Source organism: Halichondria panicea, chromosome 8 (genome assembly GCF_963675165.1).
Source record: "Halichondria panicea chromosome 8, odHalPani1.1, whole genome shotgun sequence".
Taxonomy (NCBI): Eukaryota; Metazoa; Porifera; class Demospongiae; order Suberitida; family Halichondriidae; genus Halichondria; species Halichondria panicea.
In genome coordinates, this window is record NC_087384.1 from 4,766,238 (window position 1) to 4,779,842 (window position 13,605).

Consider the following 13,605-nt stretch of genomic DNA (forward strand, 5'->3'; position numbering starts at 1 on the left):
TACCACCGGAGATCAGAGGAGGTACCGGAGATTTGGTCATTCATGCCCACTCAGCAATAAATTAACTCTAACTCACTTCGCACATTGTTGTATCCTACAGCACTCCTGGCTACATACATACATCTGCTACAAAACCATTCATCCTTGTCAATTTTCTCACTCAATTTTCCCACTAAAAATAAACCTGTATCGTTTCACATGGGAGATAACAACAAAAAAGAGAAACAAAATGTAACTATGTGTTCATGGGAGGCACTGGTGTGATTCCAATCTCACTACACAGCTTGTCCATCGAGTCCTTCATGTGCTTCAAGGAGAGCATCTGCACAGGGTTGCATGGTGAAGTGTACATAATTATGACACTGGGTTACAGAGTGACACTATACACAACTCTTCAGTGATCAGGTTTTACTTGTCATGCATTACATGTATACGTGAGATGAAAAAAGCTAGTTGAGCACAAAATGTGGAGAATGGTTATTACGATCAGTATAATTTTTTTATGCGTACTGAACCCCACCCCTCACATACGTAACTAAGGTTACAGTATGCATGAGTGCTGACTGCTGAGTGTGTGTGTGTGTGTGTGTTGTGCTCACATCTTGATCAGTCAATACAGCATCGTTTATCCTGCAGACTGTCTTGATGGGGACATTGTAGAGTGTTGACAGGTAAACTTTGGATGACATTGGATACTGCAAATAGATAAAAGATTCACAGGGTCGAATAAATAAGCTCACGAGGCACATATCTGGTATTATGTACGTACATCAAAGGACAACCTCCTGTGTGTAATGAACCCAGTTTGTAATGTTTCATACGTACCTATGAAGACCACTTTTTACAACGTTTTAGAGGCACATGCAATAACTAATTAAGTGAGTGGTTGCTACACCTTCTTTAGACTCTCATGTATGAGTACAGTACTGACCTTGTGAGCAATGACTCTGTCTGTGATGGACACCTGCTGCTGCACTTTGTCTCTCTTCTCCCCCTCCGTCTGACCAGACAACCAACTCACCACCCACGGGTAGAAATTGGCCGTCACACCACTAAACCCGCTGCAAGGAGGTGATCAATGGGTCATACGTATGTAAAACACACAATCCTTAAAGAAGAGTGCAGAATGAATTAAGACAGGTAGAAGTTTCACACTACAGTAGCTAATGCCCCCGTAAAAAAAACTAACAGCTAGCAATGAGGTCATTGTGTTGCTATTAAAGCAAACAATATGATTCAGCATGACACTATCAATTAATAGTGTGAGGAGACAATACTCCGTACAATACGAGTAGTGACTCACCCTCCTCCATTGTCTACACATGTACTGATAAACTGGGCCTTGGCAGTGAAAAACCTGAGTGGAGAACAAATGTAATAAACTGCACACACATTGCTGGCCACGTAACAAATCTATATGCTTAAACTACAATGTAGTACTCAGTACTTGAGAAAGTCGTACGTTCATGCAAAACGTTACTCAATGTGAGTACCTTGCATAAGAGCCATCCCATAAAATGATTAAGTAACTCTGGATTTTACGTACAGTACGTACTATTTTATACTCGAGTTTTTTCTTGCATGACAGTAAAAATAATCTGATAACCCACATAAACTAAACCTTTCCATCTTACATTAAAGTATCGATCAGTAACAAACCAGTTTTTGTTGGAGGGTTTATAATCACGTTATGTTGTCAAGGTTATAAGCGTGTAATAAAAGTCATACAGTGACAGTCCCTTCCGTGTTAATTAAATGATCAGGGCATGATTTGGTAAGGGGTTGTCGTGATATAAAACACGTATATAATAGCATAATAATCCTTGTAATATACAGCCACAAGCACGAGGGCGAGTTGCTCTCATGCTATATCTATTACGTCTGAATGATTTTGGTAGAATGATGTGTTTTGAAAAGGATACACATGTGCATGTGGGAATAACTTCCACCAAGAGTCATTAACTTCCATACATTCCTTATTATAATAATAGTGGCTATACAATAATTATCAGAGCAGTATCAATGCAATAATGTGAGAAGTATTCGACAGAATGCCCGACCACTGATATACATACATGTACGTATAGCATCAGAGGGGTATGTACCGATTGAGTGTCAGAAAGAATTAATGTCCCTGACGGAATACTATCCCATGCCCAGCTAGAGAGTGGGCTATCAGATAAATTATAGACGTACAATGTACAGTATTAGGTTTCAGTGATTATTATGGAGCTAGTGACCCACACTAAATTTAGGATAAGGGGAAAAAACAATACACACAGTTAAAATGTGTGTCATATTGACTGGGAAAGAACCAATAGTACTACTGAATATGCTGATCAGAGGCTGCGGCTACAAATGTTTCATTTTCCTGAGAAGGCTACAATTCGACAGATTGAGGCCATTGTTCAAGAGAGGCATTTATTAAGCCCCAGCTAATTCAACAACCTTTAGTTTGTCATCAAAAGTTATTTTCACCTGCACAAACTCGAACTCTACCATAAGAAAGTCTTTCATGTACATGTACATGTACCAGTATTGATATGGTTGCCACGTGCAGAGACATAGCCACAAAGTTCACTGAGGCTACTATTTGAGAGCGGCTTCTATTGCACTAGCTGAAGATGGGCTGTAGGGAGGCTACTATTTGAGTGTGACCTTCATACAAGAGCAGCCTCTGATCAAGCATATACGGTAGTTACTTTACATAAATGGTGTGTCACACAGGCTAACAATGTACACCCTATGTATAAGTGTTACTCACTTGAGTGGTGTGTTAGGCACAGACTGGGCAGCTCTGAGTTTCGAGAGCATAGTATCCACTTGGAGAGAGGTGTCTTTGTGGAACACAAACCTCCCAGTGCCTGCAACCCAGCGAATCATCTCCAGAGTAAGCCACCTGGAATAAACAATGACACAGTTCCATTGATACAGCATACCTACATGTATGTATACATAACACTTTTGTGCACACACTAGTTTGAATTTGAAAAGTTAGGTCAGGTGATAAAAGTATGGGGTATAGACTCTAATGCACAAAACCCTTGCATGCTTCTAGAGCACCGCTTAAAAGAAGCCAGACAACAGGTGAGACACTACCTGTCAGCAAGCAGTTACTAGAGAAGGACTAGATTTACAAGAAGAGAAAGGGTTAGCTGTGAGAATGTAGAAGCGTTAAGACTCGGAAAAAGCCACCCACATAAGTTATACATAAAGAATAGCCGCTAATTTCATGGAACAAAATTTCACGGTTTTCGCGGATTGACCTCTATCCTCGAAAATAATTTTGAGCAATCTATGAAATGTTTGCTCCTCAAAAATAAAACACTATACGGTATCCGTATAACTACTGTAGTAGTGACATGCCTAAGAGGGATGAGTTTCGAAACAAACTAGCTGACACAAAGCTAACATTCTACAGGCTACAGCTTAGAGCTTACTTGACGAGTGGCTCAAAATGACACATTGTAATTGTACATGCATGTACCTTGCTTGGGGTACTGGTGTCTCGTACAGTCCCAGTGGGAGGTCTCCAGTCACCTCCATCAGCTTCTTGCAGTTTCCTAGCCACACTTCATCACTCTGTAAGGGTACACGCATGGGCAAATTAATAGCAAATGATTTTGACTAGAACCACAAGCAATTTCTCATAAAACAATACCGACATCTGGAAAAAACTCTCACTGTCTACATGATCGACACTGTGTTTGCTGTTTAGAGCTACATGTGTACAATGGTAGATTTCACAATTCTTTCGTATATATATGTACTGTATTTACTTGATTAAACGCCCGGGTGTTTATTTCCTAGCAGCATCTGTAGAGGGGGCGTTTAAACGAGATGGGCGCTTATTCGAAAGGGGCGTTTATTGTTTTGTCTACTTCAAACTCTTGCTCATCAGCAGTTATTATGCTCTTTTTGGCTGCTACCACAGCTCTCAGCTTCAATCTTAAGTCGTAAGAGTGGTGTTTTTCCCTCTGTGTCCTCTCTGCCATCATAAATAGTATCTATTTATTCTATGCTGCCATTGTTTCAGCTGGTTCCACGTGCTAATTCAGCTCCACCCATAGTGCCACGCCCCATACATGGGCGATTATTTAAGAGGGGCGTTTATTGATAGAGACAGCTTTTACCATGGGCGTTTAAACGAGATGGGCGTTTAATCAAGCAGGGCGTTTAATCAAGTAAATACAGTACATGTATACTAGTACACAAAGCTGACAAGCAATTTCTGTATTGTCTTTGAACCTAAAATGTACAGATTATCATGATACTCATAGTTGTGTTGTATTGATGCTGTACGTTCTGTACCTCATCCATTCGAGCAATCTGATTAGTGATTATGACCACGACATCGACGAATTTCCCCATCTCATTCATCAGTCGAGCTTGTTCCTCCAGCCCACCCTCAAAGGTTGCCCCGGCCACCACAGGGACACGCCCAGCAGCCTTCTCAGCCACTCGCTTAGCTATTGCTACACGTTCTTCATTACTTAGCTGCAGGTGAGGTATAATTTTAATAAAATATGGGTAGTTACCATTAATGCCCTACTTAAATCATGCAAGTGATTATTTAGTTTCTTGAAATTCTGAGACCATGGAGGCTAAAGAATTTTTAAATGTAACACACCCATAATTTTGATGCCTATTCGGTTTGTACCTCTCATGCACTCACTTGGAACATTTCACTGGAGAGACAGACGGAGAAGATACCACCGACTCCAGACCGTATGTACCACTCAGTCAGGACTGCACAGGGAGACAAAATATCATTTGGTGCATGCATGATATCCACTAGAATCTAAATAAAGTACTTGCAAGAATAATCAGCACTGCAAACATGAACTTTTAAGAGGTCGCCGCGTTGCATACCTTAATTATAATACTCTCAATGCACATACTTTAATAGCTCAATACACAGTCGTGTCTTACTGTCCAAAGTGTCCCAATCTACAGACTTTTTTTCATCATCCAAGAAGGGGGTGATCATTGTGGGGTAGGCTCCACTCGGTAGCTGCTTGATACTCATGGCTCTGTATGCTATTAGTGGAGCTCTGGCCGTGGGGAGAAGTCTTTTGCAGAGGAGAGGTAGCAGCATGACTTTAGTGATTGGTAAAGATCGCTAAAAGGAGCAACGCCCTCTTTCTGGAGAGAGGGCGTGGCTGTTCAAAATTTCGGTTAATTAGAACATTTAGGTTCTTTGCAAAGATTTATAAAGCAAGGGTCTTCAAAACTGAGCTTTCTTTGGACTTGACTGTTTTTCTGTAGCTGGTAAGTAAAAACAAATCATGTGCGAGAGAACCTATGCTACTATTTCTGTCTGCAGTTGACGACACAGACATTTGAGCAGCCAGTATGACTGATGCCAAGTACTTCACTACCACCAAGAAGGGTACTACCTCTAAGACTCACTATACTCATAATTAGCCCCACTGATCATTAGGCTAGAAATCATTAAAAGATTTTTACACAACCAGGTCACAATAGTCTCCCTATTGATCTGAGAAATATTATTAAGGGTTGTGACGTACGTACGTACAGATTAGCCTCGATTCCAGGCAAACGGCCTAGTATGCATATGTGTCTCAATACCAAAATTTGTAGTGTATTTGTCCGTATTCTTATTCTACATTTAGATTTGTAATCGGTCTAGTGAGGGTACCAGCCTCTTTAGGCCAGAGATTGTTTTTCATAAACCACTTCCCAGGCGGTCATTATTATCCGTTTCACTCATAATGATGTCATTATACAAAAATAGTGCTAAATCTATTTACCTAGCTGCTACGCACTTGTTTTATGCTTTCTCTGATGTTGAGATCCACCATTTATATGGTGATCAGAGGAACTAGGTCATCAATAAACGTGGAGAGCCAATTGTCCCACACTACAGTCTGCAGAAATGCACTTAGAAATAATTGACCTTAGGTACATGACGATGTTGTTTTTTTATATTTCGTGTACTAGATTACCTCTTTCTTTATAACTAACCACCACCCTGTTGCATGCTCAAGTTCTACAGAGAGTTTTACTTTACTATTGAGTACACACGTGTACAAATAGTGAATACTGGTTCCTCTTTTCGGGGATTGGAATCGAGGCTATCTACAGGTGTACAATGTAGATAGCATATCTAATGCTAGACGAGATACGAGATAATTTACCAAGGCTTATATTAAACAGAAATGTTTCCGCTGATTATGGCTTGCAATAAATCTGAAGCGTCGCTAACTCCTTTAAAACTTCAGAATATTGTCACGTACCGTATAGCGCAACATTTTCGAGGCACTTATATTTCGTGGAATGGCCTCTAAAAGCATCGTTGCACAATGTTCGTGGATTGACTGCTTACCGGAAGCCACGCCTTTAATCTTTGCACGTTATAGCAGATAATTCTAAAAATTTTGTGGACTTATTGCTGACCCACGAAATCAGCAAAAATTAAGCCCCTCAAAAATTTTGCGCTATACGGTATACTATTAATATTTGTTATTTCAGGTGAGCTCGCTGAGATGAAGGCAGACCTTCAGAGTGACAAGAAAGAGAAGAAAAAAGAGGCAGTCAAGAAGATCATTGCCAGTATGACTGTTGGCAAAGATGTCAGGTGAGCTGCCACTGTCAATTTGTGGTGTATGTTTACATGAGGGGAACATTTATAGTACACACGTATGTACATGCATGTAGTTTGTTTTGTTAACTACATGTATTAGGCATGCGGCAGATTTTGTGTTTGGTCTGAAAAAGAGCGTGTTGTTTTCATTATGTACCACATGTACACTGCACATGTGGCATGCAGTGATGTCTAGTGTAACTCTATAGGCTCTCAATTCCACTCTGATTATCCATTACGCCCACCACAGGTCATGTGAGGCCTTATATTCATCACACTAAGAGTTTATGAATGTCCCTACCCACAAACACACACACACACAGTTCTCTATTCGCCGACGTAGTCAACTGCATGCAAACGGATAACCTCGAGTTGAAGAAACTGGTGTACCTATACCTGATGAACTATGCCAAGACTCAACCAGACCTTGCCATTCTGGCTGTGAACACCTTCTCCAAGGACTGCGAGGACCCGAACCCTCTCATTAGGGCTCTGGCTGTGCGAACCATGGGCTGCATTAGGGTGGACAAAATCACCGAGTATCTCTGTGAGCCCCTCAGGAAATGTCTCAAGGTGAAGCTACATGTAGTAGGTGGTTAGCTAGCTGTACATGTATGGAACTGGATGGTGGGAATACACGTGCATGTACTAATTAGTATCTATGTACGGTTGCTGTGCTTCTTGCCCACAATAATGTGACAAACCTCAAGATTTCCCCCTCAAACTGTACAGTTTCACCTTACTGTGTACATGTAATCTGTGTATAGACTACCTTATGCAATTATTATACCATTCAATTTTGTATCAGAAGGCCAGTATGATTACATGTGATTACTTCTTCCATGCCACAGGATGATGACCCCTATGTGCGTAAGACTGCAGCTGTGTGTGTGGCCAAGTTGCACGACATCAACAACCAGCTGGTGGAGGACCAAGGCTTTCTAGACCTGCTCAAGGACCTCCTATCAGACTCCACCCCCATGGTTGTTGCCAATGCCGTCGCTGCCCTTGCTGAGATTGGGGAGGTCTCCCCCACTGGTGAGTGCCTAGTGTTTGTACTGTTCCATCGCACAAACGTTACATTGTGTTAGTGTGAGTAAGGTAGTAGTGTTTAGTTGACAGCAAACTGATTTGTTATTCTGTCATTCTTGTGTTTATATAACGCTATAAATGCATAACTTGTACGTTAGTATAATGTACGTTTACAGGACATTCTACATACTTTCTACTGGACGTATACATAGCTCTATTTCTTTAATACATGTATACTTTGTACCCTTATTTGCTACAAAATGTACATGTGCTACTACTACAAACTCACCTCCTCCAGCTGCTGCCCTGACTGACCTGGACATGCCCACCATCAACAAGCTGCTCACTGCCCTCAATGAGTGCACAGAGTGGGGCCAAGTGTTCATCCTCGACTCTCTCTCTAACTACTCACCAGAGAGTGAGCAGGAGGCCCAAAACGTTTGTGAACGTGTCACACCTCGCCTCTCACACGCCAATGCAGCTGTTGTCCTCTCTGCTGTTAAGGTACATGTACATATAGCCACTGTGAATGCATACTGATAGTAATGTGATTTAGTACTTGAGCTCAAGACTGTAGAAAGAGAACCATCTCATTCATAATTATAAGAGTGGCTCGATGTCTGTATTTGAGGTCTAACGTGTGCCATGCCATGCAGGTGCTCATGAGGTTCATGGAGGTTCTCTCTTCTGATTCCTCTTACTTCACCCAATTGACTAAGAAGCTGGCTCCCCCACTTGTGACACTGCTCTCTGCTGAACCTGAAATCCAATTTGTTGCTCTCAGGAACATCAATTTGATTGTCCAAAAGAGGTAACAAAACTTGAAAAAATTATAACACAATGTGTAAAAAAAATTAACTGTGGAGAATCCGGGTATCGATCCCGGTACCTCTCGCATGCTAAGCGAGCGCTCTACCATTTGAGCTAATCCCCCAGTCATGTCTAAATGATTGCATTCACTGCATTTATCTTGTGCTACTCACTGCAGACCTGACATTCTGAAGGAGGACATCAAGGTTTTCTTTGTCAAGTACAATGACCCTATCTACGTGAAACTGGAGAAGTTGGACATCATGATTCGCCTAGCCACTCCTGCAAACATTGGCAATGTTTTGGCAGAGCTGAAAGAGTGAGTAGTACTATAATCGTAGTGTATCATGCAGCAGTATAGTTGTACAAGGTGATACTAGAGTGGATTGTGCCATTTAGGCCACTTTTTAAAATATTCTGTTGAGCTTGAGCAGTATATCCCTACTAGCTGTTGGTATACCTCATCATAAGAAAATATTTACATTTATACGACACACACTAGGTATGCGGCCGAGGTGGATGTGGACTTTGTGCGTAAATCAGTGCGTGCGATTGGTCGATGTGCCATCAAGGTGGAGTCAGCCTCTGAGCGTTGTGTCAGCACCCTGGTGGAACTTATCCAGACAAAGGTGGGCGAGTAAAACATACACGTCAGGTTACCTTCTTGAGAAGGAAAGTGAAGTAGTTTAGTGTCATGTTGTAATCTGTGTTCTTTGTGTACTATTCAAGGTAGATATGTAGTACATCAGCCAGGTGCAAAAACATACATACAAGTGTATCACATGATGTACTATACAATAGTAAAAGTTTAACTGCTTTGTGCATTAACATGGGGGGTGATATCTACACTGTTCTTTTCCGTTGATACTCTTTTCTGTGAGTAGGTGACATATGTGGTTCAAGAAGCTGTGGTGGTGATAAAGGATATCTTCAGAAAGTATCCCAACAAGTATGAGAGCATCATCTCCACACTCTGTGAGAATCTGGACTCCCTCGATGAACCAGAGGCCAGGTTAGAGTTATAATTAATATAAATTATCATCATTCTGTATACTGTGCTTCTTTGTAAAAGACAAGACAATGTTTTGAATGTACATGGCCATTGTGTTGTGCCTTGAAATTAAACCTGTTTGGTTTACGTCCTTGGGGGTATACATGTACACGTACGTGTATGTCGTTTCAATTCTATCAGTCTACACAAAATTAATGGAGTGTCTGTACATTACTGATGTGTGTACATGTTTGTACAGCTTCTGCTTTTGACTGTGTTATTGCTTTCTGCACAGAGCCTCCATGATCTGGATCCTGGGTGAGTACTGCGACCGTATTGACAATGTCGATGAACTACTCAGCTCCTTCGTGGAGAACTTCCACGACGAGAACGCACAAGTCCAACTGCAACTCCTCACTTCAACCGTCAAGCTCTTCCTCAAACGACCAGCTGACACCCAGGAGCTGGTACAGAGCGTGCTCAGCCTGGCCACGCAGGACAGTGACAACCCTGACCTGCGAGACAGGGGCTACATCTACTGGAGACTGCTCTCCACTGATCCGGCAGCCGCTAAAGACGTGGTGCTGGCTGAGAAACCGACCATCTCTGAGGAAACTGACCTTCTCGAGCCTGGCCTGTTGGACGAGCTCATCTGCCATATATCGACCCTTGCTTCAGTGTATCATAAGCCGCCATCTGCGTTTGTGGAGGGCAAGGTGCCTGTCAAGAGAATGACCCTCCAACCAAGAGCTGAGCCGTAAGTTGGTTATGTGTAACTGTTGCAAGTTGATGTTTGTAGTATTTTCATGTACGCATATTGGTACAGTACACATGCTTTTCAATCTTACTGTGTTTCTTACTGTGTTGTATATCTTCGCCCTCATGTACAGTGTATACATGTACAGTGTTAAATGTATATACTAGTTGCTGTACTACTGAGTTGTTAATGCACCTCTTCTTACATGTACCTCACCCTTTCCTCCAGTTCGTCTTCCCAGTCTACTGAGGAGCAAGCTCCTGCTGCGATACAGCCGACGGTGATCCAGGCCGATCAGGGAGGGGACAATCTGCTCATAGGAGACCTTCTCTCTCTGGACATTGGCTCCAATCCAGCAGCTCCTGTTGACCTAGGTGAGTATTTATTACTGGCTTTAGTGGCAGTGTACGATGGTTTGTAGTGGTAGTGTACGGGGGTTTGTAGTGGCGAGGTGGTTTGAAGTACGTACAATGCATGTAATTACAATTTTGAAAACTGTGCCACGCCCAATTTCATGGTGCATAATTGCGTGTGCAAACATTGTACATATACACGTAGATCTCTATCTGTCGATGTATAGTACCGTATTACTAGAATGTTTTGCGAGCATCAAACATTTGCGAATTTTGCGAGGGTTGATCAATTTGCAACAATAAAATCCACAAAACCTAATTAAGTAAATCCTTGCCAGAACGGAATAGTTAGATCGCAAAGGGTCAAATTTTCTGCTGATTTGGCTCATTCGCAAAGGTTTTTCACCAGCAAAATATTCTAGTAATATTTACGGTACTGATCTTCATGTTTTCAGGTGGAGGAAGTCTTGCTGATCTTCTAAGTTCTGACCTGTCTGGACTACAGGTGGGTTCAGTACCTACCCGTACAACTGTACACATACATGTACTGTTAGTGTAGTAATATAAACCACAAATATCACGGATTTTCTATCTCCCAGTTTGATCCAATGGCGTCCACTGGCCTTGGTTTCCAGCCTCCTATGAGTATGGCTGCGCCTGTATCTAGTGGTGGGGGGCTGGACTTCCTGGGAGGTCTGGGAGGATTTGGAGGAATGGGAGGAATGGGTGTCGGCAGTAGCAGCGGACCCACATTCTACACCCCACCTAAAGAGGTAAGCTGAGTGTTGATACTAGCTGAGGCACGTACACTGTACAGTAGAACAAATTGAGGTGGAGCACTCCATTAAAAGAGCTGCATTTTATAGTCCTTGGAGACGTGTGTGTTGATGTGAAATTCTATGGGAGCCTAACATCCCAAAGACAATTAACAGATGCGCTACATTGTATATACGTTACAGTAGCATCTGTTGTCTTTAATTTTCTATAGAAATAAACATAGCCGTTTCTCTAGAACCATTTTAACTGTTCTGAAATGGGTACTATAAACATATCCATCTGTCTGTTACATGTGTGTAGAAAAAGAATGAAACTGTACATGTACATAATTGAAATTACTCAACTGTCTTCTCCAGGTGTGGATTAATGCTCAGACTGGCAAGGGCATGGAAATCAGTGGGACATTCCGTCGTGCTGCTGGTCAGATATTTGCCGACATGACATTCACCAACAGGGCCCTCATGCCAATGGGAGACTTTGCCATCCAGTTTAACAAGAACAGGTAAGTGAGTTATATGGCAGTCCAGAGTCCAGTAACTCTATCGGGCCATTACTGAAACAACTTTTTTTCAAGGGAGCCCTTCCTCTTACGTGCATGTACAGTATTTAGCTTTTTTGTTGTTTGTGTGTGTGTACGTATAGTGCAGATTATGTAGTATGTATATGCATGTACATTGTATATCACACGTATATGCTATATATCACAGGTATGTGATATGTAGCACAGGTGGATTGCAAATTTGCAATACACCTGTGCTACATACAAGACATTTATGTCTTGTATGTAGCTGTGGCCCAGTACAGGAGAAACGTTTTAGGGAATATCCTTCCAATTAAAGTTTTTAAATTTTCGGCATTTCTATAGATGCCTAATTCCTGATAGGCAGGCTGAACATTTAGTCAACCAGTCGTTTCTTTTTTAGCCTTGCCTTACCTGTTTCTAAAAGATTCTTATATACTGAATGTACATGTACATGTACTCATTCTCTGCAGTTTTGGGCTGATAAACGGTGCTCCGTTGGTAGTCCAGACTCCATTGCTGCCCAACCAGCCTGCCAACACCAGTCTACTTATCAACCCTGGAGGAGGGGTCCAGAGAATGAACCCACTCACTCTGCTACAAGTGGCCATCAAGAATAACATTGGAGTGCACTATTTGGCCATTACTATGAATATGAACGTGCTCCTTCAGGAAGATGGGAAAATGGGTGAGTGATCAATACTGTAGAACCCCCCTTGGTCCAGAGCCACGCCTAATTCTGTACGTAGTCCACCCACCCACTTAACTGATATACAGCTCCACAAATATACATGTAGGGCCCGTGATCATCTGTGCATACATGTATGTACACGTATATACATGTATATGAGAAATTACCAATGGTACTGGTCAATTACAATGTAGTCCATGTTGTAGAGAAAAAATTTATTGAGGTTCCAACTGTTATAATTGTGTAGATTCGTGTACATGTAGGAAGAAGGGGTATAATTGTACAAAGCACTTGACAATTGTGTGTTGTACATGTAGGTGATTCTGTCAAGTTCAAGCTATTGCCTTGTCTTGCATTCATTGATTAACCTTTAAAATGTCTACACAACGTACATGTACATACAGTTTACGTACATGTATTCGATAATGCACCTGTACTACTTCAAGTTATTCATTTTGTTGTCCTTTCCCAGAGAAAATGGAGTTCCTTGCCACCTGGAAGAACATTCCAGCTCAGAACGAGTACCAATCCACCATCAACGTCTCTGCCAGCCCTGATGAGGTGGAGAAGAAACTAGAGGCTAACAATATCTTTAAGATAGCCAATCGCGCTGTTGGTGACCAACAGCTCCTCTACATGTCCGCTAGCTTCATCAACAACATCAAGGTGTTGGCTGAGCTCAAGATATCTCCTGAAAATAGCATTCAGGTGAGAGATAGATGATTGTATATATCCATGTTTTGTGTTTCCCAATAAACAGACTGTATACATTTTAGAATTATTATGTACTGTATGTTTATGAATATTCCAGGCAATTAGGACGTAAATTGTATTAAAACTGAACCTACTGTAGAAGCTTATTGTAGTTTAATCACAATTATTATGTTGTGTCTCCCGATTTTCAGCTTTCCCTGAAGACGGTAGTTGCTGATGTTGTGCCCGGCTTCCAGAAGATCATCAGCGACATCCTTAGTCAATAGTTAAGCTTGTGGACTATTAGACTGAAAGAAACAGTGTACGTACGGCTACTTAGTATGCGATTTTGTATAGGGTTAGAGTTCATTTTG

General features: G+C 41.7%; 2 protein-coding genes and 1 non-coding gene across 3 annotated transcripts; 1 reads left to right on the plus strand and 2 right to left on the minus strand.

Annotated features, from left to right (window-relative positions):
* Nucleotides 1-144: 144 nt before the first annotated feature.
* LOC135340124 (4-hydroxy-tetrahydrodipicolinate synthase-like) lies at nt 145-5,134 on the minus strand. The gene is made up of 9 exons (XM_064536452.1): nt 4,933-5,134; nt 4,676-4,749; nt 4,312-4,497; nt 3,488-3,582; nt 2,765-2,899; nt 1,304-1,357; nt 932-1,061; nt 600-695; nt 145-322 (listed from the first exon to the last, which is right to left on the minus strand). Exons 1-9 carry the CDS (start codon nt 5,096-5,098, stop codon nt 236-238), a joined length of 1,023 nt encoding a protein of 340 aa, XP_064392522.1. The 5' UTR covers nt 5,099-5,134; the 3' UTR covers nt 145-235.
* An 18-nt stretch (nt 5,135-5,152) lies between these two features.
* LOC135340120 (AP-1 complex subunit beta-1-like) lies at nt 5,153-13,581 on the plus strand. The gene is made up of 18 exons (XM_064536447.1): nt 5,153-5,271; nt 5,327-5,392; nt 6,496-6,601; nt 6,931-7,180; nt 7,459-7,645; nt 7,938-8,143; nt 8,296-8,450; nt 8,628-8,768; nt 8,952-9,078; nt 9,334-9,461; nt 9,736-10,197; nt 10,426-10,571; nt 11,006-11,055; nt 11,150-11,323; nt 11,684-11,829; nt 12,321-12,535; nt 13,011-13,246; nt 13,444-13,581. Exons 2-18 carry the CDS (start codon nt 5,356-5,358, stop codon nt 13,516-13,518), a joined length of 2,841 nt encoding a protein of 946 aa, XP_064392517.1. The 5' UTR covers nt 5,153-5,271; nt 5,327-5,355; the 3' UTR covers nt 13,519-13,581.
* Trnaa-agc (transfer RNA alanine (anticodon AGC)) lies at nt 8,501-8,573 on the minus strand. Its single transcript has one exon. It is a non-coding gene; the product is annotated as a tRNA-Ala (tRNA).
* Nucleotides 13,582-13,605: the final 24 nt, after the last annotated feature.